Source organism: Carcharodon carcharias, chromosome 7, assembly GCF_017639515.1.
Source record: "Carcharodon carcharias isolate sCarCar2 chromosome 7, sCarCar2.pri, whole genome shotgun sequence".
Classification (NCBI taxonomy): Eukaryota; Metazoa; Chordata; class Chondrichthyes; order Lamniformes; family Lamnidae; genus Carcharodon; species Carcharodon carcharias.
In genome coordinates this window covers 129,818,679-129,844,264 of record NC_054473.1, presented here as the reverse complement: position 1 = coordinate 129,844,264, position 25,586 = coordinate 129,818,679, and the positions used below count along the sequence as shown (strand labels likewise).

At 39.1% G+C, this 25,586-nt stretch overlaps 1 protein-coding gene across 2 annotated transcripts in view; it reads right to left on the bottom strand.

The window, feature by feature from the left end:
- Positions 1-4,172: 4,172 nt before the first annotated feature.
- LOC121280585 (glucose-fructose oxidoreductase domain-containing protein 2-like) overlaps positions 4,173-25,586 on the bottom strand; it is a 40,963-nt gene continuing 19,549 nt past the window's right edge. Inside the window, exons 1-2 of one of the 2 annotated variants that reach the window (XM_041192746.1) lie at positions 10,788-10,808; positions 4,173-7,309 (exon numbers count right to left, since the gene is read on the bottom strand). In XM_041192746.1, the coding sequence (XP_041048680.1) occupies positions 6,408-7,253 (846 nt within the window). In that variant the 5' untranslated portion in view covers positions 7,254-7,309; positions 10,788-10,808 and the 3' untranslated portion in view covers positions 4,173-6,407. Of the gene's footprint in view, positions 7,310-10,787; positions 10,809-25,586 lie in introns of those variants that run through there. The other variant, XM_041192745.1, reaches the window with a different exon arrangement.

Below are 25,586 nucleotides of genomic sequence, written 5' to 3'. Positions count from 1 at the left end.
ACTAATTTATGCATATTCTCTATTTTCTGCCAGCCAGCCTTCCATTCATGCTAATATGTTACCCACTACACCATCTGCAATAACCTTTGATGTAGCACCTTATCAAATGCCTTCTGGAAATCCAAGTACAGTTTGTCTACAGGCTCCCCTTTATCCACAGCAAAGAGGAGCCTGTAGACGAGTGTAGCATCAAGGAATCCTAACAAAATTGGAGACTGGAGTCAATGGGATTAGGGAGAAAACTCTCCCCTAGTTGGAGTCATACCTAGCGCAAAGGAAGATGGCTGTAGTTGTTGGAGGTTAGTCATCTCAGTTCCAGGATATCACTGCGGGAGTTCCTCAGGGTAGTGTCCTAGGCCCAACCATCTTCAACTGGTTTCATCAATCACCTTCCTTCCACCACAAGGTCAGAAGTGAGGATGTTTGCTGATAATTGCAATGTTCAGCACCATTTGCAACTCCTCAGATACGTAAGCAATTCATGTCCAAACGTAGCAAGACCTGGACAATATCAAGGCTTAGACTGACAAGTGGCAAGTAACATTTGCGTCACAGAAGTGGCAGGCAATGACCATCTCCAACAAGATAGAATCTAACCATTGCCCCATGAAATTCAGTGGCATTGCCATCGCTGAATTCCCTACTTTCAATGTCCCGGGGGGTTACCAATGACCAGAAACTAAACTGGGCTAGCCATATAAATACTGTGGTCACAAGAGCAGATCAAAGTCTAGGAATCCTGCAACGAGTAACTCACTTCCTGACTCCCCAAAACCTGTCCACCATCTACAAGGCACAAGTCAGGAGTGTGATGGAATACTCTACACTTACCTGGATGAGTTCAGCTCCAACAACACTTTCGACACTATCCAGGACAAACAGATTGGCACCCCATCTGCAAACATTTACTCCTTCCACCACCAACACACAGTGGCAGTAGTGTGTAGTATCTACAAGATGCACTGTAGGAATTCATCAAGGCTCCTTAGACAACACATTCCATACCCACTACTGCTACCATCTAGAAGGACATGGGCAGGAGACAGATTGGAACACCACCACCTAGAAGTTCCCCTTCAACTCACTCACCATCCTGACTTGGAAACATATCTCTGTTCCTTCACTATCGCTGGGTCAAAATCCTGGAACTCCCTCCCTAACAGCACTGTGGCTGTACCTACACCAGATGAATTGTAGCTGTTCAATAAAGCAGCTCACCACCACCTTCTCAAGGGAACTTTAGGGATGGGCAATAAATGCTGGCCTACCCAGCAATGCCCACATCCTTTGAATGAATAGAAAAAAGCCTTAAACTCAAAGGGTTAATATTCTCCCAAGGTTTAGAATACGAGTGCCAAATTAGATATTTTCATAGCATAATATTTCCATTGTAAATTTGTGGAATGTTGGCACAATCCCATTAATTTAGAAGCCCAGCAATGGAACAGGAGAGCACTAGGAGGAATAAAATATGCAAATACCAGTTGTTGTCACTTTTTTAAAATTTCAGTCTCTCTCTCACTCTCAGCAATATAGTTGGAGATCAAAACTAATGCATCCTAGGGAATTAAATACACAGCACCAGCTCAGACAGCACATATCAAATTCAGCTCCAGAATCTCACTTCTGAGCAAAAGTATTGAATTCCAAATCCAGCCTTTTGGAAAAATGAAGTCTTCAAGATAGAGAGGATTTATTGGATAAATTCAATCGTGCCATTGTGAAATATACAATTAAAAAAAAACATTTTTAAGCCCTTATATTGGACATTAGAAATTACAATTTACATCGGCAAAACCCATTACATGCAGACTTGAGAAAATATAATAGATAGCATACTAAGTTTGATAATATTTATGTCCCAAGTTTTATTAAAAAAAATTACAAGAAAGCACATTCTTTAACGCAAGTCTACCACTTGAATTGCATCACTGAGCCTGGTAGCTATGCAAAATAATTTAGGTAATATACTTGTGACTGAGGCCATCTTCAACCAAAGGTGGTAACTCTTGCTGCAACAGAGTGTCTAAACATCCATCACCAATTGGAAGCCCATCAGTTATTATGTGTAGGCTGTTGAAACTTGAGGGCATTACAACCGAGTCTCATCTCACGTCCTCTTTCTTTCCAACTGGAATCACTAGATAGCAAGAGCACATGGAAATCTCATCCCAGTGGTGCAGAGGCTAACAGTAATGCCCAATTGCTATCTTAGCAGACCATGAACAGAGACAAAGATCTACTCTGCACAAGTTGGCACAACTCCAACTCATCAGCAAACCCTTTTAAGAAAAAACATAAAATGCACAGAGTGCAACAAAATTAAAATTAAAAGATCAAACAAACCACAGAATGCTGAGGAGTTGCAAATTAGCAATAGCAAGGTCTAAATGAAGCAATCAAATCACTCACTGAAAACTCTTCAGGAAGAACAGATATCATCTAGTTGAACATGAAAATAAGGAGGAGGTTAGGAGGTACCTCAGAACCATTTAAAAAAACGCAAGAAGCTAAACTCCATGAGCATGCACCAATAAAGGAATAAAAACAGAAAATGCTGGAAAAACTCAGCAGGTCTGGCAGCATCTCCAGAGGGGAACCAATGAGGGAAATCAGTTTTGAAAACAAGTCATGCATTAAAAATAAACAACCTGTGAGACAAGGCACTAATGTTTTACAGACTGAGAAAAGAAAATAAAAGGGTGCAAAAAAAAAAACACCAGAGGTCTAATCATCAAGGATCACCCAAACAATTGCCAGAAAGAACCTTCAATTTTGCATTTTGTCATGTCTTGCACACAATTATGAGCTTGGGAACGTCTCAGATATTGTATAGAAAGGAGAATGATTGATGTTTCACACAGACCATATTTTTTCTCAACTGAGCTATCCTTCAAAGTTATCTAATCCAGTACATACACTGACTTAGCAATGCCTGCCTCCAAACAACAAAAACACAATAATGACCTGTGAACAGGAAGGAAAAAAAACATTTGTACACATTTCTGTCCTTTAAGAATGTGATATTTCTCTCCCAAAATTTGTCCCTGTAGGAGATTGACAGCAGCAGCATGAAAGTGGTAAAGTTGTGGAACTCATGATTTTTTAAAAATTCATTTATGGGATGTGGGCGTCACTGGCTAGGCCAGCATTTATTGCCCATCCTTAATTGCCCTTGAGAAGGTGGTGGTGAGCTGCTTTCTTGAACTGCTGCAGTCCACGTGGTGTAGGTACATGAAGTTTTGGGATTTTGACCCAGCAACAGTAAAGGAATGGCAATATGTTTCCAAGTCAGGATGGTGAGTGGCTTGGAGGGGAACTTCCAGCTGGTGGTGCTCCCATCTATCTGCTGCCCTTGTCCTTCTAGATGATAGTTGTCATGGTTTTAGAAGGTGCTGTCTAAGGAGGCTTGGTGAGTTCCTAAAGTGCATCTAGTAGATGGTACACACTGCTGCCACAGTGCGTTGGTGGTGGACGGAATTAATGTTTGTGGATGGGAGGCCAATCAAGCAGGCTGCTTTGCCCTGGATGTTGTCAAGCTTCGAGTACTGTTGGAGCTGCACTCTTCCAGGCAAGTGGAGAGCATTCCAACACACTCCTGACTTGTGCCTTGTAGATGGTGGACTGGCTTTGGGTAGTCAGAAAGTGAATTACTCACCATAGGATTCCTAGCCTCTGACCTGCTCTTGTAGCCACAGTATTTATATGGCTAGCCCAGTTCAGTTTCTGATCAATGATAACTCCTAGAAAGTTGATAGTGGGGGACTCAACAATGGTAATGCCGTTGAATGCCAAGGGGCGATGGTTAAATTCTCTCTTAATGGAGATGGTCATTGCCTGGCACTTGTGGCACGAATGTTACTTGCCAATTGTCAGCCCAAACCTGCAGATTGTCATGCTGCATTTGGACATGGACTGCTTCAGAATCCAAGCAGTCGCGATTGATGCGGAACAATGTACAAAGATCAGCAAACATCCCCACATCTCACCTTATGATGGAAGGAAGGTTAGGTGATGGTTGAAAACAATCTCTTGAAAGAATGATTTATCAAAGCCCCTTGATAGAAGCACACTAAATAAGCTACACACCATGCTGTGAAGTGAGCTGCATGTAAAACACTTGGACAGTTTATTCAGTAGTCTTTTTTTTTAAAAATCACAGCAGACTAAAGTCAGTTTTAAAAAAAAAAATTTATTTCTGACCCACAGCAGATAGTTTACTGGTTCAGAAACTTTTAACAATGTGCTAGAACTCAAAGACAAAACATGTAACAGGCATATTCCCCTAATACAGCAAAACCTGCATTTCCTAGATGCAGAACAGGACAGTATTCAAAACAAAGACAGACATCGTTTTCAGTGTTGTGTTTCACGCTTTATTTGTACTGCTTAAAAACCACCCACTAAGAATTAATAGGTTTGTGTCCATAAATAAGATTTAATTGCATTATTAAAATATCAATTTGTATTTTGTATAGCAAATCTATACAAACAATGTGACATATGGACACAGAGCTATTTCCCAAAGCTCTATATATTACTAGGATAGTAATACTTCAACAACAAAAATAGTCTTAAATAACATTTTTATTTTAAGCATTTTACACAGGAAATCTATCAGGTTTAATGTTTGAACCCCTATCAATGGAAAACAAACCTCAATATAAATAACCCATATATCTGAATTTAACGAAAAATAAATATCTATAGTTAACCAATTCTCTGTACAGTTCAACTATTTCAGTGAAACAGCCTAGCTGTATATTTGAACACAATTTTAACACAATTTACTCCCCATCTTGAACAGTCTTACTAAGCAAACACATTTTAATAAAAACACTTAAGACTGTAATAAATATCTCTTTGGAGTCAACATATACAAATTTGAAAAAAGTATATTTAGACTTTTTTTAAAACTATGACAAAAATGCACAACCTGGAAGTATTTAAAAATTAAGACCTTCAGGTCCATAAAACATGTTTTATGGTTACTACAGAAATTGAATATTGACAATATGAAATACCAAAGTGGAAAACAAATGCAGCACATTACAAAAATATTCCAGCCATTTTTGCAATGCTATTCAAATACAGGATATACATTGAAATCCTTAATGAACTAGAATCCCTTCGCCACCTCATCCCTCCCCTCCCCTTTCCCACCCCCCATTCTAATGAGTCTTTCATAAACCAGAGCATTTCTCTTTCACATGCGGAAAAGATGTATTCTTATGGGCTAGACTGGTGCTCAGCATTTGTTGTTCCCCTAGTCCTATCAATAGCCAGCTTTATGAAATAAAGCTTTTTTGAACAGAACTGCCAGTTTGTAAACATTGTATTGAAGGAAAAAAATATTTTAATCGCTTAAATACTAAAGTATAATTGCATGCCTTGAAATGATCACTAATAATAGTAGTCAAAAATTATGTCTGGCAATTGATCAGATTAGTATGTTTGTACATTTAGCTTCTATGTACATAAAGGCTATTAGGATGTAGAGTCTGGCCCACATAAGGCACTACAGATGATCAAATACCTTCATTCTACATACTTCATGTCATCACAGAGTTCTACTTTATCAAAATTTAAGCAAATCTGATTAATTCAAAATGCTTAAAGACACTAGAACTTACACAAAACTGCTTACGATTTCTGATTCCCAACTGAATAAGGTGATTCGTTCTACTCACCTGATCCTCCCTCCAAAAAAAGGTAATGGACACTCTTAGTGATCACGTTAGGTTCTACAGAAAGAACTACACCCACAACATCACCCTCGCCAGGATCAGAATCAGTATTCACTTCCAAGCCACAGAGAAAGCTAGATTTAACTCCACATGAAATATGCAATCTAACCTGGGAAGAGGGAAAGTGTTTAGGATCGATGCTTGGTTTCTTTTGAGATTTTGAATGAACAGGTCTACAGACAATTAGCAATGCAAAACAGGAAAATGCACAATTTACAGCCAGCCACAATTTTCAATGCTGTCTTATCATTGGGATCTTTACTGAAGTTTCTCTGTTTTTCCGCCTGTAGGTTTTGATTTTGCAATTCTGAATGCATCAACTTCATCTCCAGGATGGCTTTAGGAATGACTAAGCAAGCATCATTTCAATGCCTGGGTGTAGTTCTTATACTTTGTATACCAAGTACAGTTAAAATACAGCTTGCTGAAATAGTCAACAGAAGACAAAATTTAGGAACTCCATAATGAAATAGGATGGTTTCATGTATTTCTATACTGGAGCAGGTGTAACTGTGTACTTTGAAACTACTGAACCATAAACAACACCAATACCCTTAACATACTTACAAAAGCTAACCTGAAGTTGTTTTGGTACCTTAAATATGATCTTAGTTGAATTGATATTGGGTTTTGTTTTTGGTGAAATGTGTCTACTGTTTACTACAGGTTATTACGTTGCAAGGCATTGCATAGGTTCTGATTGGAATTTGGTTCTTCTGTTATCATAGCAATAACTTCCCATTCCCCGGACCTGCTTGATCTCTTAATAGCATCCACAACACTTTGCATATAAAGGCCATCTTCAAAGGAAGCAGCCATTGAAACTGGTTTGTGGGCCCAGGTGCGCCGATCCTCTTGATCCTTAAAGGACTTGCTCAAGGCTTGCACCATGTAAACAATGCCTTTTAAATACATGAGGGGAATATCACTGAATGCTTTCTCTAGCAGCCCAGGTGTATTTATCGACATGGTATCAGCAAGTAGCAGCTCCTCCTTGAAGAAAGTATTTTTTTGTCCGTACAAGTCTGTTCCTCGAGCAACCAAACGTCCCGCAGATCCCACAACCATGACTTCATGGATAAATGGGCCAGGCATGTTAAAGTTGAGTGTAACGGTGCTACACACGCCACCATTCATTAACATCTGGAAGAAGCAGAAATCATCACTAGTGACGTGTCGTATTCCATGAATATTGTCATTTTGTTTCACAAAGGTTTTCAGGAGGCCGTGGACCTTCTCAGCCCTCTTATTTGTCAAGTAAGTCAGGAGGTCTACTATATAGGTGCCCATTGTGTGAAGTCCACCCCCACCCATCAGTTCATCACAGATCCAGTTATATTTGCTGCTGAGAAGGCTGCCCCAATATACACGCACGTCACAGATCATGACATTACCAACGTAGCCTTCTTCAATTAGCTGCTTCATCTTGACAAATGCTGGCAGGAAGCGAAGCACATTATCAACAATACTCATGAGTTTAGGATAGTAACGAGCTGCTTTCACCATTTTGAAGGCATCCCCTGAAGTAGCTGCTTTCTCACAGATCACATTCTTTCCAATACCTTTTATTTGGACAAGGAAGAAAAAAAATAGAAAATCATGTAAAATTAAACACTTGCATTGAGTTATCATAAATTCTGCAGATTGCATTGCACTATCAAAGTTCCTAAACAACTACAATAATAATGATTGGAAACATGAAATGATACTCCAACACAGGTATCACAATTGATGTATTTTTTATCCATGTGTGGTCAAAAAGTATACAGATCACACAGAGTCAAATAAAACTAATGGAACTCAGAGATACATCACTATTTAGTCTTTTAAGGTTCTAGCAAATTATCAATAAAACTTGCTGACATAAGTTCTCCTCCCAGCCCCCCAAAAAAATCAGACAGGCTTGAAAACAAAGGGTCATTCTTTCCTTTCCACCTGAAATAATTTGGACTGGTACCTCATTCCATTTTGCTCAGTTACCTAATCATTTTTCCAAACACCCGTAATACATTCTATGCAAATAGATTGCTGTACATTGCAAATACACACTTTAGACCACTAGATTCAAGTTAATGGCCCTACAAACAGCAGGCAATCTTGCAATAAAGCATCAATTTTTAACATTTAGTATGTGATTACATTTTTTATAGCTACTACACACATTGAAAGCACAGTATGCCTCAGAATAACTTGAAACACTTACAAGGCAAATTTTCCCAAATAAGTAAGAAACTACTTTCACAATTGGTTTCCAAGTACACAGGGCTGGCACAGAGCACATATACAGAAATCAAACTCCTTTTCTTCATTAGCTTTAAGCAGCAACTTAGCTGAGATCAGCAACTCAAAGCCAGTTGCTGCTTGTCTCAACTCCAAATTTTTGTCAATTGCTAACCAACAAAATAAAGAATAGCAGAAGCAGCATAAGAGAATTTTATGCATTTTTAACTGAAGTACAAGAGTGGGCTTCATCTAGACACACAACACTGGCACATTTATCAGGCTCCAAATCCTGAGGGAAATTATTAGAAGGCTTAAAGTATGGACTGGCAGCCTTCAGAAGGTAACACAAGGAGCTGAAAACATGAAAAACAACATGATTGTAAGTAAAAAGATAAAAGCAAAATACTGCGGATGCTGGAAATCTGAAGCAGAAACAAAAATAGCTGGAAAAACTCAGCAGGTCTGACAGCATCTGTGGAGAGGAAGACAATTAACGTTTCGAATCCATGTGACTCTTCATCAGAACTGACGAGAAATAGAAATGAGATGAAATATAAACTGTTTAAGGGGGGTGGGACAGGTAGAGCTGCATAGAGGGCCAGTGGAGGCAAAGGAGATTGCCAAAGATGTCATAGACAAAAGAACAAAGGGGTGTTGACGGTGGTGATATTAGCTAAAGGGTGTGCTAATGGTGACATTAAGGATAGAAAGCAAGATCAGCAAGTGACAGATGGCCTTAGTGGGGGTGGGGTGGGGGGAAGGGATCGAAATAGGCTAAAAGGTGGAGATAAAACAATGGATGGAAATAAATTTAAAAATAATAGAAATAGGTGTGAAAATAAATATATATATATTAAAAAATATAATAATTATTAGAAAGAAGGTGATTGGAAAGGGGGTGGGGATGGAGGAGAGAACTCATGATCTGAAATTGTTGAACTCAATGTTAAGTCCGGAAGGCTATAAAGTACCTAATCGGAAGATGAGAGGCTGTTCCTCCAGTTTGCATTGAGCTTCACTGGAACATTGCTGCAGGCCACGGACGGACATGTGGGCATGGGAGCAGGGTGGTGCGTTGAAATGGCAAGCGACAGGGAGGTCTGGGTCATGCTTGTGGACAGACCGAAGGTGTTCCGCAAAGCGGTCACCCAGTCTGCGTTTGGTCTCTCCAATGTAGAGGAGACCGTAAGTAAATTGTTTTCATCCAAGTCAATCAATAGTAGCATTGTAAATTACCCAAATCATGCATTCTGTAGTTTCGAGGTGTAGAGTTGAATGTGTGCGAAGTGTGATTCCTTCATGTGTCATCAAAAAATACCCTTATGAGACTTGTAGCTCAGAAAAAGCCAGAGCTAGACTTAAAAATAGAACAGCAGTGGGAAATATTCAAAATGGAGTTCAGGAAAAAGGTATTCTGCTAAAAAACAAGAAGAAACTAGCCATTAATGATGAATAGAGATGAGGTTCAAATTGAAATTGAAGAAAAAGGCATTCATTAAGTACTGTACATAGACAATGCAGGAAAGGATAGTAAAAGGGAATGTGAAAGGGTTAGGAAAGAATTTAGAAAAAAATTAGAAAAGTAAAAAGAAATTACAAAATTAAGTAGAGGAATATAAAAATAATTAGTAAGGTATTTTACAGTAACATAAGTAACAAAACAATTAGCATAATACAGGATACGATGAGAAGTAAAAGGGAGGCTTTTAGCAGGTACAAGGGAAGCAAATCAGTGAAGGCATTAGTGGAGTACAGACAGTGCAGGGTGGAGCTTAAGAAAGCAATTAGGAAAGCAAAGAGGGGATATGAGAAAACTCTGGCTGGTAAAAGTAGAGAAAATCCCAAGATATTCTATAAATATGTAATAAAGTAATAAAATCATGTTAATCTCCCACCCACTTGTATTGTCCAGGGAGTAGGAAGTAATCAAATACAGGATAAAATTGTTTCCCTTGGTGGAGATTTCTAGAACCAGGGGACACAGATTCAAGATAAGTGGCAGAAGGTGTAGGGGGAACACGAGGAAGAACTTTTTTTACGCAGAGGGTAGTGGGTGTCTGGAATTCGCTGCCCAGGTTGGTGGTAGAGGTAGAAACTCTAAATTCTTTTAAAAAGTACCTGGATCTGCACCTAAAGTGCTGTAAGCTGCAGGGCTATGGGCCGGGTGCAGGAAGGTGGGATTAGAAAGGGCACCTGGCTGTCCTCGGGCTAACATGGACAAGATGGGTCGAATGGCCTCCTTCTGTGCTGTAACTTTTCTATGGTTCTAAGTCAAACTCCTGGCAATGGATCTTTTGATTGGGTGGGCAGTTCTGATCAGGCTTGCTGTGGCATAACTGTGTGTCTATGTAAATACATCAGAGGGTCTCTGAAGCAGCTTCAGGAACTTAAATAATTGTACACTGAATGTTACTATACTACTTAATTATGAATTTGTTTTTCTTGGCATCTAGGGTGACATTAATTTTCAAGTGTTAAAATGGAGTCATATCAGAAAATAGATTGGGAAGCACTGACTTAAGTACAATTACAAATAACCTTTTAATCTTAATGTTTGAAGAAATTGTGAGGAATAGTTAGAACACCCAAAAATAACTATATCCCCCAACACCAAATCAGAATTTGCATCATAAAACAAAACAGAAAATACATTTGTTTCGATATAAGGAAATGGCATTGGTCTATGGAAGTTTTTATGAAGTGCCCACTTCACTACAAGAGGAATTGCACACCTCCGCTAAGTTTGCCAAAGCATTCTCTTATTGAGCAGAGACCTGAACACCGACTTTTTGCATAATACAGCAGGATTTTTCTTACCCTGTTTCTGTAGCCATCCAAAGCACTGGTTTATCTCCTTTTCACCCTCTCTGTTGAAAAGAAAGGTCATCTGGAAACAATAGTTCGAGTGCTTTCAAGCATTTATATAGCCAATACAAATTACCTAGTGCTGGGTCTTCAAAATTCTGCCAATATAAACCAACACTCCCTATATTTTAACAACTGCCAATAAATGCTGTAGGTATTTTTGACGACTGCTTCGCAACTACAGTGAAATTCTTCTTCATCTCCCTACAGATTGATTCTATAATTAGAATGAATTCAAAGCTTTGCATACCACTTTACCCATTTATGAACATTAAATCACATTGGATATACGTCACTGTCCCACATTAATTATGAATTTTACATTATGGATGCAAAATTCATAATTAAAGCATTCTACCTGGATCTCTCAGGTAAACATCAACGGTCTGATCCTGGGAACCCCACCCATCTCCTGAGGTCAAAACACCCATTATCCTTAGTTCTCTATTGACAAGTTGCTTTTCAATGCACACCACTATAGGTCCCTTATCATACAATATTTCAATCAAATATTGGTCTAAACACTTGGCAACTATCATACCACAATCTTCAATGCAGCGTTTTAAAAAAATCAGTCATCCTCCCACCTGCCATTATAAAGAGAGTTGAAAAATTTAAAGATAAAAATGAGCTTCATTTTGCTCTAAAATCCACCCTCTGTCATCAACTTATGTTGTGAGTAAATACTTTGACATGCATTGACACAAAAAGCAGAGAAACACAAGGACTATGTATAGTCTGGCTTCAAAAACATCTGTTGCAATGATAATGGGGACTTGAAGAAAAACTTCTACGGTGCTATTTCTGAACATAGAGAAATAATACTGGAATCTATCATACCTAAAATATTATTTAAGCAGAGAGAGACTGCAGAATGCAGTAGTACAGTACAGGATGTCCTTGTACATGAATCACAAAAAGTTTGCATGCAGATACAGTAAGTAATTAGTAAGGCAAATGGAATTTGGCCTTTATTGCAAGGGGGATGGAGTATAAAAGTAATGAAGTCTTTCTACAACTGTACAGGGCATTGGTGAGACTGCACCTGGAGTACTGTGTACAGTTTTGGTCTCCTTACTTAAGGAGGGTTATACTTGCATTGGAAGCAGTTCAGAGAAAGTTCACTAGTTTGATTCCTGGAATGAAGCAGTTTTCTTATGAGGAAATATTGACCAGGTTGGGTCTATAATCATTGGAGCTTCGAAGAATGAGAGGCGACCTTATTGAAAAAAAATTAGATTTTGAGGGGTCTTGGCAGCTGGGAATCTAGAACTGGGGGCACAGTTTAAGAATAAAGGGATCTCCCATTTAAGACACGGATGAGGAGCAGTTTCTTCTCTCAGAGGATCATTGATCTTTGGAATTCTCTTCCTCGGAGAGCAGTGGAAGTTGGATCATTGTCGAACTCAGACTTGAATATATTCAGATTTTTGATTGACAAGAGAGTCAACAGTTATATGGGACAGGCAGGAAAGCAGAGTTAAGGTGCAATCAGATCAGCCATGATCATATCAAATGGCAGAGCAAGTTCAATGGGCTGAATGGCCTACTCCAGCTCCTATTTCTTATGATCTTATTGTCTAATAAATTGCAAGTTTCATTTGAACAAAATTGAAAAACGAATGTTATGATATCAACAGAGACCAGTAATTAGTTAAGTTATTAACGAGTTATTAATTGAAAGGTTACGCCACAAGATTTCATGTTTTAAACAAAAACTTTTACTGTGCAAGAAATAAACAAAGCAAGTACTACTCATAAACACTTATACTTTAAACCCAAAAATCTCATCAAAACACTCCCCGTTCTACTTTTATTTCCACCCAAGAATTCCCCTATTGTTTCTTGTACTGGGGTGGAATGAAGGTGTGCCTTCAGGAATTCAATGATTCTCCTCAATGTTTCTACTATTCTCTGAGGAATGAGATTTCTTGCAGTCCTTCCACTAGTCTCCAGCTAGGCAAACCCTCCAACTCTCCTTCAACATTTCATGGTTGTGGACTCCCCAGCTCAAGCATGGGCCTCACAGCATTCTTGCTTAGAAACTCCAATTCAGAAACACCCCTGGTTCCTGATAGCTCTCGGTTACTAGTTCCAGCTGCTTTAAAGTTCCTGGAAAAGTCTCTCTCTGCTTTCTCCAACTTGCTCTGGACCCAGACTTCAACTAACTGCTTCTATGAGAAATCACCCAGAAACCAAACGAAAACACCTACGCCTGGTAAAATCCAGACCCCTGCCTCCACCAAGAAGCTCGGAGAGGTAGACCATTGTTTAGTTTCCAACACTTCTCACTTTGATCTTATAAAGCAAGTTTGTTCAATTCATGGCCCAGCAGCCACTATTTGACACTCCCAAGCCATGTATCCAGTCCACAAACTCACTGTTCAAACTACTGATAAGTTTAACAAAAGATTTTGCAAGGAGCTGCTTCTCCAATCATAGGCCACTCCTCTCATGTTTGCTGCTGATAGGTTCACAGGTGTCAAAAGTGCCAAGCAGCAGAGTTAACAAACCAAGGTTGGACAAACCCATTATAAAATAAACATAGAAAACACTTTGATTTGCAATTACTTTAGGTTTGTTCACCAGGTTGTCAAGCCAGATATTTTCATTTAGGTATCACCCAGATCACCAATATCAAAAAAAGCTTCATGCAATCTATCCCCGCAGCAACATGGCAAAGTGATATAGAGAGTTAAGGAATTATTTCCAATTCACAAACCATCCCTTTTTTCTGGGAAACAATTTGAATAATTTAAAACCTTTACTGAGACAGCTGGAGACATCCAGGGCTGGATTTTATGGCCCTCCCTGCTGGCGTGCTTGAAGGCGGTGGTGGAAGGGGGTGGGGGCCTCGTAAAAAGCAGCGCATGGCTTTCCCACAGCACTCCCGTCTGGCCCAACCTCTCTCCCATTTTAACTAGTGTGAGGAAGGTGTCAAGTAGCCTGCCCACCCTTAGGCCTACTGGGGCACTTAAGTAGCCAGAGTCTAATAAAACATTCAAAAGGGCTCTGCTCAATAACTATTCATACGAACAAAAGCTTTTTCTGTGCACAAGGCCAAGCATTCTACTGCAGTTCAAAGTGGAAGATGCACTTGTTCCCACATATTTCCAATGAAACATGATTTTCACTGACAAGTTACCACCCAAGATAAAACAGTCAAATGTCGAGGTTGCAAGGTTAGGTAGGAGCTATGGTAGAAAACTTGCATTGTTTGAAACCAGGCTGTAAAAAACAATACACAGACTCCCCCATCATATCTATTACTTTAACCGATTATTGCAGGTTTAAAATGTAGAAAAACTATACCAAAAACAACACATGCAAAGTACTTTTTTCTGACTGATCGTATAAAGGATTAACATTTGTAGTTGATTTTATGAGTTTAAAAGATGCAGTGCTGAACAGTGCCACTAATCATTCAGCCCAAGAATTGCTTAAAAAATAAATTTTGTTGGAAGTTTTGAGGAGTTTCTACAAATTGTAAAAGGCAGTTTCACAAGCAGTTAAAACTATAATAAAACAAAGTTTCATTTCAAATCAGTTCTTCTGTTACATTCCAAAAGAAACTTACAAACTTACAGTTCCTCAATTGCACATTGTACATAATAGATGCTTTCACAAAGTACTAAAGGCTCAGAAATATGTTCAAAACCTGAGACAAAAACAGAAAATGCTGGAAAAACTCAGCAGGTTTGGCAACATCTGTGGAGAGAGAAACAGAGTTAACATTTCGAGCCCGCATTGTTAGAGAAGGAAACAGTTAAAGAAGTTCAATTGCTAATTATTAGGTTGTTTAACTAAGTATCAATTTGGTTGTATAAAAGAGAAAGCAGCTGAGATTAGTTCTGTCTGTGGATAGTTTTATGACAAACAATAAAATTCTGTCTGAAGGAGTCTGTCTTGGTTTCGGTTTTCATTTCTAAACAACCATTGGAGGCTTAATAGTGGTAACAGAGAATGGTTCCTGCTTATAAGTAAGAAGATTGGAAACTAAACTCTCTTTGGACAAAAGACTGTATCTGGAGTTAACTTTAGGAACAAGAGTGGTTTTAAGTCACTCACAGACAAAAAATGGCTGAATAAAAATGTAGAGTGTCGAGTGTGATTACCCACCAATGTTTTGAGTGTCAACCATATGACCAATTGAAAAAAGGAGTAACCATGTGGACATGGGTTGTGTCCTTGCCAAAGAAAATACAGGGGGTGGCTTTGGCACTTTCGCTACCATATGAAAGCAAAATAAGATGCAAACTATCTTTGGAGTTGGAGCCTGGGCATGTGGACACAGATGAAGGTTTGGAAACTTAATCAAATTTTACAGATAAGATCTAGCAAAAAGATGATTTATTAAGTGCTTATGAAGCATGGTCTGATTTTGACAAATTTGAAAAGTTGGAAGAAAATGCCATAGAAGATTGCATAATGGAATTCAATAGGCTATTTGCAAGATTACAAAAGTTCCATCTAGAAACTCCTCAAATCAGTGTTGGTGTTCAAGTTACCAGACTGTGCCAAAGTATTGAATATGGACAGGCTTCTAGTTCTAATGGGAATTAAGTTTGCAGAAAGACACACACTGCTAGAACAAATATCAGAAGCTCTTAAAAAAAAATTCCTCAGAAAACGTTCCTTTCCGTTCATGGTGCAAATGAGCCATTCGACGGTAAGACAGAAAATGGAGGATACAATGTTAACAGGATGGCAAGATCGTTTAGTAACAGGTCGTAGTGGTCAGTACAAAAGGAGATTTGTAACTAGGGGCAACGGGGACAGAAACACCTTGGGCAATTATGGCAGGAGAAAAGAATCAGAGATCTACGACAAAAGAATGAACCCTATAAATGCCCAGGGTGCGGTCAATTGGTGTTTTAGATGTGATTCAAAATACCATTATGCAATGAACTGTCCTAAATGATATAATGTGTTCAAAATTAAACATGAGACACAAGACTCGGAAGATGGTGAGATATTGACCAAAGAGAGGGCATTGTATTAGTTACAAGAAGTTTCAGCCCAGTGATGAATGTTTTGGTGGCAGAGTCCTTCAACTGTGTGGTGCTAGATAGCAGATGCACGTCTTTAGTCTGCAGAATAGACTGGTTAAAATGCTACCTGGACTCCTTAAATGACAAGGACCAGAATAAGTTTAAAGAAAGAGTTCCACCAGTTTTAGATTTGGAGATGATAATACCCTTAATTCTTTAAAAAGGTTAGTGATTCCCAGTAAGATAGCTGGAGTCAATCATTTCATTAGCACGGATGTAGTGTCTAGTGAAATACCAATTCTGTTGAGCAGACCATTGATGAAGAAAGCACAAATGAAGCTGGACATGGAAAATGACAAGGCTACTGTATTTAGAAAACCTGTGGATTTACAATTTACGCAATCTGGGCACTATTGTATTCCTTTAATAAAACCTAACATTTTCTACTAAGGAAATTAAAAGAAGTGTTATTAGCATGAGGGAATAGGAATTTGGAAGACAAAAAGCAAGGTGTGTTAAAACTGCACCAGCAGTTTGCCCACCCTTCTTCACAAACATTAAAAATTTTGCTAAGGGATGCAGGAATAAGGAAAGGTGAGTACGCTAAATCATAGAGAAGAAAAGCGATAGATGTGTTATGTAAGAAATACAGAAGGACAGCATCACAGCCGATGGTGAGTCTACCTTTACTGAAGAATTTCAATTAAGTTGTGGCAAAGGATTTAAAAGGTGTGGGATGAAAAGAACATTTTTATTTTACATTCCGTAGATTTGGCAACAAGGTTCAGCCAGTTGACAATCATATACAGTAACGAAAAGAAAATAATTGTGAATCAGGAATTGGCAAGTGGATAGGGACCAGATTGGGATCATCAACGAAATTCCTCACTGATAATGGGGGAGAGGTTTGCTAATGTTGAGTTCTGCGATATGTACAAAAACATGAATATAATAGTTATGAATACTGCGGTTGAAAGCCCTTTTAGTAATGGAATGTGTGAAAGGAATCATGCAGTTATAGATGAAATGCTGTGTAAAATACTGGCGAATAGACTGAGCTGTAAATTAACATCAGCTCCAGCATGGACAGCCCATGCTAAGAATTCAATGTAGATGGTTGCGGGGGTGGGGGGGGCTACAATCCATATCAGTTGGTTTTTGGTAGAAACTCAAAAATTCCTTCAGACCTGAATGATCATCCCCCAGCTTGGGAGGGAACTATGACTAGCTCTACCTTTTCTGGGCATTTAAAGGCACTACACACGACTGGAAGAGTGTTCCTTAAAGCTAAAGTTTCAGAAGGAATTCAGCAAGCTCTAAGACACAATGTACGACCATCAGAAACTATTTTCAATCAGGGAGATATGGTATACTATAAAAGAGAAAGACTTAACAAGTGGAAAGGCCTGGGAAAGCTTATAGCTAAAGATGGTAAAACAGTCATTTTACAACATGGGAACCAGACTATTCAGGTACACTCATCAAGGTTAGCTGGTGCAGACCACAAATTTGCGGGTTCAGAAAGTGTAGGAATGGACGAGGAACCATGTGCTTCTCATATCCATGTGTTGCATGATTGTGAGGACCAGATAGTTGAAGTTGACAGGGTATCAGAAGGTGGAGACGGTAATTTGGATGAAGAAGATGAAGCGATTTGTCCCAGAGGACAACTGCCGAGAGCTGGCACTAAAGTTGCATACTTGCCAGGAGGGGCCAATCAATGACTGGATGCGACGATTGTAGGTAGAGCTGGGAAAGCCACTGGAAAATATAAAAACTGGTTAAACGTACGAGATATAGGACAGGAGATTAGGCCTATTGATTGGGAACATGAAGTACAAAAATGGAAGGTACGGAAATGCAGTATCAGTTCAGACAGTGGGTCTGGGAGTGAACATGCCTCTAAGAAGAGATTGTGAACTGTTAAAAGAACATCTATAAATGGGAGAGGGAGATCAAACAGTAACAGTCTGAAGCGTGATAAGAGGCATAGCTTAACTAGGTCAAGGAGCGGAAGCCCATGTGATCGAAAGTCTTAGTAGCTTCAAACTAATTAGACAAATTAATAAAGGATGCCAAACAGCGAGGACTACATAGGTGGAAAGAATTTGGGATATACACAGAGGAGCCAGAAAGGGGACATCCAGCTCTGTCTCATAGATGGATATGCACGGGAAAGATGCTTCCTGATGGGACTTATAAAGCTAAAGCCAGGCTAGTGGCACGAGGGATTGAAGAAAAATTGGGTGACCAGGATATAAGAGTAGATTCACCCAAAGGGAAAGTTATGCTAAAGATCTTTTTATCACTATTAGCTACAAATGCTTGGGAATGTAAGTCCATTGATATTAAAGCTACTTTTTTTTGCAGGGACACAACATCAATGGGAAGCTTTTCTCCGTCCACCAAAAGAGGCGCCAAACACAGAAGACTCTCTGGGAGCTAAATAAACGCATATATAGTTTAAATGATGCCTCCAGAGTTTGCTATTTCTCAGTGAGGTCAGTTTTGTTAAAAAGCTGGGCTGTCTTCAGTTGGAAGCAGACCTGGCAGTGTTTTATTGACACCATGGAAGTAAACTTGCAGGCATCTATATGATGCATGCAGATGTTTTTTTTTGTGGGGTGGTAGTAGCAAATTTGAAATAGTTGTCATTAATGGGTTCAGAACGGAGATTAAAATTGGAAGTCAGGCTTCTGGTGTGTTTAAGTACATGTCAGTTTTACATCAGCAATCCTATTTAGGAAACGTTAACCTCATTGCAATTAGTCATGGCAGAGCATCCCAGAAAGATATAGTGGCTTCTGAAACAGAAATAGGAATTCAGAAGTCTAACTGGGCAACTCAAATAGCTAGGCAAACAAACAAGGTTAGATGTCAGTTTTGATGTTTTGGAATTGAGCACTAAAATGAACGATCCCAAGGTTGAAGAATTCATTCATGCAAACAAAACATTGACAAAATTAAAAATGAAGCAGTGCGTTTTGAAATTTCCATTTTTGGGTGATGTTAGAAAAATGAAACTGTGTTCAGTGATGCGTCTTATGCAAATCTATGTGATGGATTTGCAAGTGCAAGAGGATTTATAATATTCCTTAAGGGGGTAAAAAAGACAAATGTTGCCTTTTGGCATGGGAATCGAAACAGATAAGAGTTGTAAAAAGTACATTAGCAGCAGAGACTTGCACCCTTGTTGAGGCAGTAGATATGGCATTCTTTATATCAAAGATACTCACAAGTTTTAAATGGGAAAGGGTATTCGGGAACGGTACCCATCGAATGTCTTACTGATAACAAGTCACTTTGGGAAAATGTTCACTCCACAAAGTGCGTTAACAAGAAGAAATTGTGAATTGACATTGCAAGCCTGAAACAGATGCTCGAGAGTAAGGAGGTTGCCAAGATCAAATGGATTGATAGCAGCTACAATTTTCTGATTAATTCACCAAAACAGGAGTGAGCTCCAAGGAGTTACTAGAGATACTCAGAGAGACATCTTTTTAAGAAAAATGCTACTTTTGTGTGTGTTTTTTTTTATTTTTGAGGGAATAAGATCAATTTATTGAATGGAAAATATATATTGATGTTTGTTATCACCTTTTTTGTGTGATTACATAAACTCAGGGTTACTTTTTAAGAGAGGAATCTGTTAGGGAAGGAAACAGTTAAAGAAGTTCAATTGCTAATTATTAGGTTGTTTAACTAAGTCCCTTTTGTACAACCAAATGGGTACAACAGCTGAGATTAGTTCTGTCTATGGAGAGTTTAATGACAAACAATAAAACTCTGAAGGAGTCTGTCTTGATTTCGGTCTTCATTTCTAAACAACTATTGGAGCTTTACACGTATAACTCTTCTTCAGAGCTAAAGCAAAGTAGAAAAATGATGGAATTTATACTGTTTAAGGGGGGAGAGGTGGAGCAGATCAGCGATGGGTGGGGGGCTACGGAAAGACTGAGAAAGGTGTCATGAATACAAGATGGATCGAGTATTAATGGTAGTGGTGAAGACTAAAGAGGATGCTGATAGTGGCATAAAAGGTAAGAAAACAGAGTGTGTTAACTGCAGAACGAGGCTCAGCACTCTGAAAGAACAACATAGAAACAAGTGACAGATGACCGGGGCGGGGGGGGGGGGGTGCGCGGGGAGAGCTGGTCGGGGAGAAATGATTTTAAAAATGAAAAACAAATAAATTTGAAAAAGGATTTAAAGGGGTAAAGATAGAGGAGAGAGTTCATGGTCTGAAGTTGTTGAACTCAATGTTAAATCAGAAGGCTTTAAAATGCACAATTAGAAGATGAGGTGCTGTTCCTCCAGCTTGCATTGGCCTACACTGAAATATTGCAGCAGGCCAAGGACAGGCATGTGGGCATCAGAGCAGGATGGTGCATTGAAATGGCAAGCGACAGGAAGGTCTGGGTCATGCTACCTTTCTGTCGCACAATATGCAGAATGCAGCAAACGTCTCTGACCAATATTGTGTATTCACTATCAGTTTTTTAAAAAAATCTAGACACAGGCAATGCTGCAAATCTGGGTAAATGGGGAATTCCCTGGACATCACAAACCTCAATGTATAAAATAGAAGACACTGAAAAATCAAACCTGTTCATAATTTTAAGCATGTTACTTTCTCAAGACTGCACAGTATGGAAATCATGCCATCTAACATTAATTGCTGAGCTCTCTATAATAATATGAAATAATTGCATACTTCATAATGTTCAGATGGAACATTTCCATTTTCTATATAAGAATAGCATCCAGTCCCCTTGTTGGTTTGGAACAGCACATATGTTGGGGTTCCCAGTGTCTTCTCCCTTCTTCTACAGGCATTGCCAGGATGAGCTGAAAGGGGTTTCCATGTTTCTAACAATATGACCGTCATGATTCTGCACAAAAAGTGGCATAGACAAGCATGACATTGGTTATAAAATTGATTTTAAAAAAAGCTAGACACCAGCTTTGGCCACTGTGCTGTCTGTCAGTCTCTCTGGCAGGTGCCACCTGCAGGCTCAGCCAAGTCAAGCCACACAAAGTCAGAGTATTTTCCACAAAGTAATTGGGTCTGTCACTCTATCTTTCTTATACAGTCAATGAGCAGCAGCTCTTCCAATCTGCAGTCTTTTCCCACTTTCAGCAACTGTCAGAAACAGAGCAGGAATGGCTGCTTCCGACCTTTGGGCAGCTTCCTGGGTTTCCAACTGGCTTTCAGTTCCAATTTTTAAAAAAGTCAGCAGTTTTTGCTGCTCCCCCAAACCTTGCCGCCCTAGGCGACTGCCTGGTTCACTTAGTGGTAGTGCCAACCCTGCCTCCAGACACCTGACTTTCATCCTGAATCCTCCTTAGACGAGCTCATCCAAAACCCTGTTATGTGTACACCAAGTCCCATTCACCCACATCAATTCCTGATCCAACAATGCTTCAAGTTAAAAATCATTACCCTCATTTTCAAATCCCTCCAGGACCTCATTCCTCCCTATCTCTCATCTCCCCCAACCCCACAATCCTCCAAGATATCTGCACTCTAATTCTGGCCTCCTTTGCATCCCCGATTTTAATTGCTCCATTATGCCTTCAGTTGCCTAGGCCCCAAGCTCTGGAATTCTCTCCCTACACCTCTACACCTCCCTTTCCTCCTTTAAGATATCCCTCAATACTCACCTCGTTGCCCAAGCTTTTGGTCATTTAACCTAATTCTCCTTATGCAGCTCAGTGTCATACTTTGTTTTATAGCTCCTATGAAGCACCTTGGAATGAATTATTACGTTAAAAAGGTGCTATATAAATTGTCATTATTGAAAAAAGACTGGAAAGACACATTAATTTAGAAATACTATGTAAATAATGTAAATTCTGCATCCTACATTGAAGATCCAAATGGCCTACAATACAGGAATCTTTGTTGCATACTTTGTCGCGACTGTAATTGAAAGAGCTAGTGTAAAGAGAGATTGTAGGCTATGATATGGCCCAACTGGAATTAAGCTACAAATGATGCATTTCTTGGTATTTCCTATTATTCAATTATAATTACTGTTTCTCTTCAATTAAATCACATATCTTACTGACAATTAGACTAACAGACAAAACATGACTGAAACCCTCTTGAAACATTTCCTGGGCAGTCCAACTCAGGTTTATTATAGCAACATTTTTCTAAGTCATTGTTAGAAAAACAATGAATCACAGCCACATACAGACAATGCTTACCATAGGACTTGTGGTTTTGTCATTCTATTGAACTCTCATCAGCCACGTCAGTTTACTAAACACAAGTTTAAAAATGGATCAGACCATATTTGAGAATATGTGTTTGAGAATTGAGATTATATCATTGAAACCACCATCTTTATAGACAGGAATTGGGTCCAACAGGAAACTGAAGCTAATGGTCACAAGAACCTGGTTTGTATGTCATATTCCTTCCTCACAGATGTACAACCGGCAATAGCTAAGGAGCAAAAAAACCCTTCAATGTGGAAGGATAAATATGGTATTAAGATGACTGCCTACAGCTTCCTGCCAATTGTCAATACAACTGTTTATTGTAAGTGGCCCTCTCATCATAAAAGTCCTAGAATGAAAAACACTACACATGCCATGGCTAAAGAAAAATTGTTTCAAAAGACACAAAGAGCAGTATATCTGTGGTTGGTGAACCACATTATTAATATTATTAGAACAAGCAGCAGTGTCTTTCCTCCCCTAAACAGTGTAGAAAGCTCATGCCTCAGTGGCCCATGAGCAAACAAACCAATCTGGTTGTGAAGTGAACAGCCAGCTCACCATTGGTTACCATATGTGGGGATTTTTTTTTAAAAAGACGGTGGGAGAGTAGCAATGCTCCCTCTATGCACCACGGCTGCATGGCAACCCAGAGATTGCTGCGTAAGCTGCATGCCAGTTGGCCCTTTAAGTTACAGCTTGCACAATTAAACAAATCACCTCTAAGCTATGAAAAAAAAAGAGAGCACTGGAGAAGGTCTGGCAAAATTCAACACACAGGGCTCAGGGCACCATTCTCCAAAACACAAACAACTTTTCAGAATCTGACAATTATTGACTAGTTCATTTCATAGTTTACACTAGCTTGTTCACTGGGATTTTGTGACCAGTTACTTGAGGAGGAAAGAATTTGCATTTTTTTTTACATGATTAAACACTGCAAACTGGCAATAGGAAAAAATAATTTGGTTAAGACTTACAAAGAATAGCACACTCTCCTCCTCTGTTCACATTTTATGAAGATGTTAAGGCTGAAACTATTCACAAATTTGATCAAATCTTTGCCAACTCCAATCACTGTGAGCATCACCTCAAATCTCAGAAATCCTATTATTTTCTCCCAATTATAAACATAGTATCTGCGCTGTTGCCCTTTGAATTTAATGGCCAGGATCTTGTGTTGATAAGGACAGCAAAAACGTCCACATTTACTCCACTGAAACTGACAGCAATTTCTGGAATCCATATATGTGCAGTTCAAGGCTGAACTCTTATCATTCAATGATTCAACGCTTCTCCATAAATGTGCTGAAGTCTACCCCAAACTGCACTCAAATAGAAATCATTGAACAGTCTTGCTATAAAACTCTTGAAAAAAAAAAGTTATACCTTGTTGAATAAGGTGTAACTGGGTTTTTAATAGCATCGTAGTTCATTTTTACTGCTTAGCAGCCTCACTGGTCCTGAAGGAGCAATTTTATATTTGTTGAATATCAAATTTCTCCATTATCATAAAAATTGTTCTACATAGTTTTATGCTTTCTCAATTTCATGATATTTCAGCTTCTATCTTAATCCCATACATTCGTCCCAATAATTTACTTTGCTATCTGTAAAAATTAAAAGTGAAAGGATTAAGTGCTTTTGATTTCTGGTTTGCTATCTGTGAGAACAGTTCAATGTGATTAGTTGCTTAACCTGCTTGATGATATCACTTGTCACTGGATGCATAGAGATCCCCTTGACATAAGGCTCTGGTCAGACCACATTTAGAATATTGTGAGCAATTTTGGGCCCCGTATCTCAGGAAGGATGTTCTGTCCCTGGAGAGGGTCCAGAGGAGGGTCACGAGAACGATCCCAGGAACAAAAGGCTTAACATATGAGGAACGTTTGAGGACACTGGGTCTATACTCAATGGAGTTTAGAAGGGTGAGGGGGGATCTGATTGAAACTTACAGAATACTGAAAGGCCTGGATAAAGTGGACATGGAAGATGTTCCCATTAGTAGGAGAGACTAGGACCTGAGGGCACAGCCTCAGAGTAAAGGGAAGACCTTTTAGAACAGATATGAGGAGAAACGTCTTCAGCCAGAGAGTGGTGAATCTATAGAATTCATTGCCACAGAAGGCTGTGGAGGCCAGGTTATTGAGTGTATTTAAGACTGAGACAGATAGGTTCTGATTGGTAAGGGGATCAAAGGTTACGGGGAGAAGGCAGGAGAACGGGGTTGAGAAACTTATCAGTCACGATTGAATGGCAGAGCAGACTTGATGGGCAGAATGGCCTAATTTCTGCTCCTATGTCTTATGGTCTTATTTGGCACCAACTTCCATTTGATGTTGAATAAGGAGAAAATCATGCTACAATGATCACAAGATCTTTGTGGCAGCTTTCTTGGAGAGTATTGGTGAGCAATGTTGCTTTGCTGCTGACAGCAAAATCCAATCCAAAGTGCATTTTCTGTAAGGACTTTTTTATTGTCTATGACTCATCTTTCCCTCATATTATTCACATCTCCCCTGCTCCCAACAACTTGCTTTCTACAATCAAGATCACACCATCCTTCAGCAGGTCAAATGGAGAAATTTAATTTGCTTAAGTTCTTCAATTGGCACCACTGCCTAACATAAAACAGAGCCTTCGGACAAATAAAACTGAAATCTTTCCGTATTAACCTACACTGACAAAGACTAAAGAGTATTTTTCTTCAACAATGTTATTCGGTAGAAATCCAAACACGAGCATTTCAATCATTAGCCAGTATAGCTAGCGCTTACTGTAAGAGTTGGCATAGCCTTCTACTTTTTACATTTGTGATATTGTACTGTCTCTCCCAAACATTTAACTTTGTACTTAGCAAGCCAATGATTTCAGAAATAGCTGAAGAACCAGTTTTATTAGCATCGTGAAACACGCAGTTACATGAAATTGGCTTGGCTTAACACCTCCACAGGTTATGAAAGGGCTTGTATTCAGAAATAAATACGCTTAATCACAAAGTGCTAATTAAAGCAAAACCACCCTGCTGTTCTCCCATATTGGTATTTTCTACAAATGGTTACCACATTCTTCACAATACTGAGGCACTATTATAGTTATTTGGACCATCTACAATTTACAGACCTTGTAGAGTGAAAATCACCCAAAAATAAATCAGACACACTCTGCTTTGTTTAAAAATGATACTTGTGGAAATTATTTGCTGAACTATTCAGCGGTGTTGCATTCATTCAACAACTTATATAGCACCTTTATTGTAATGAGACATTCAAAGGCCCTTCACAGGAGCATTATAAAACAAAGTATGACACCAAGCCTCATAAGGAGATATTAGGTCAAATGACCAAAATCTAGAAAAAGTAGTATATTTTAAAGAAGTGTCTTAAAGAGGAAAACAAGGTAGAGAGGCAGAGAGGTGTAGACAGGGAATTCCAGAGCTTGGGGCCTTGGCAACTGAAGGCATAGCCACACATGGTGGAGCAATTATGACTGGGGATGCACAAGTAGCCAGAATTAGAGCAGCACAGAT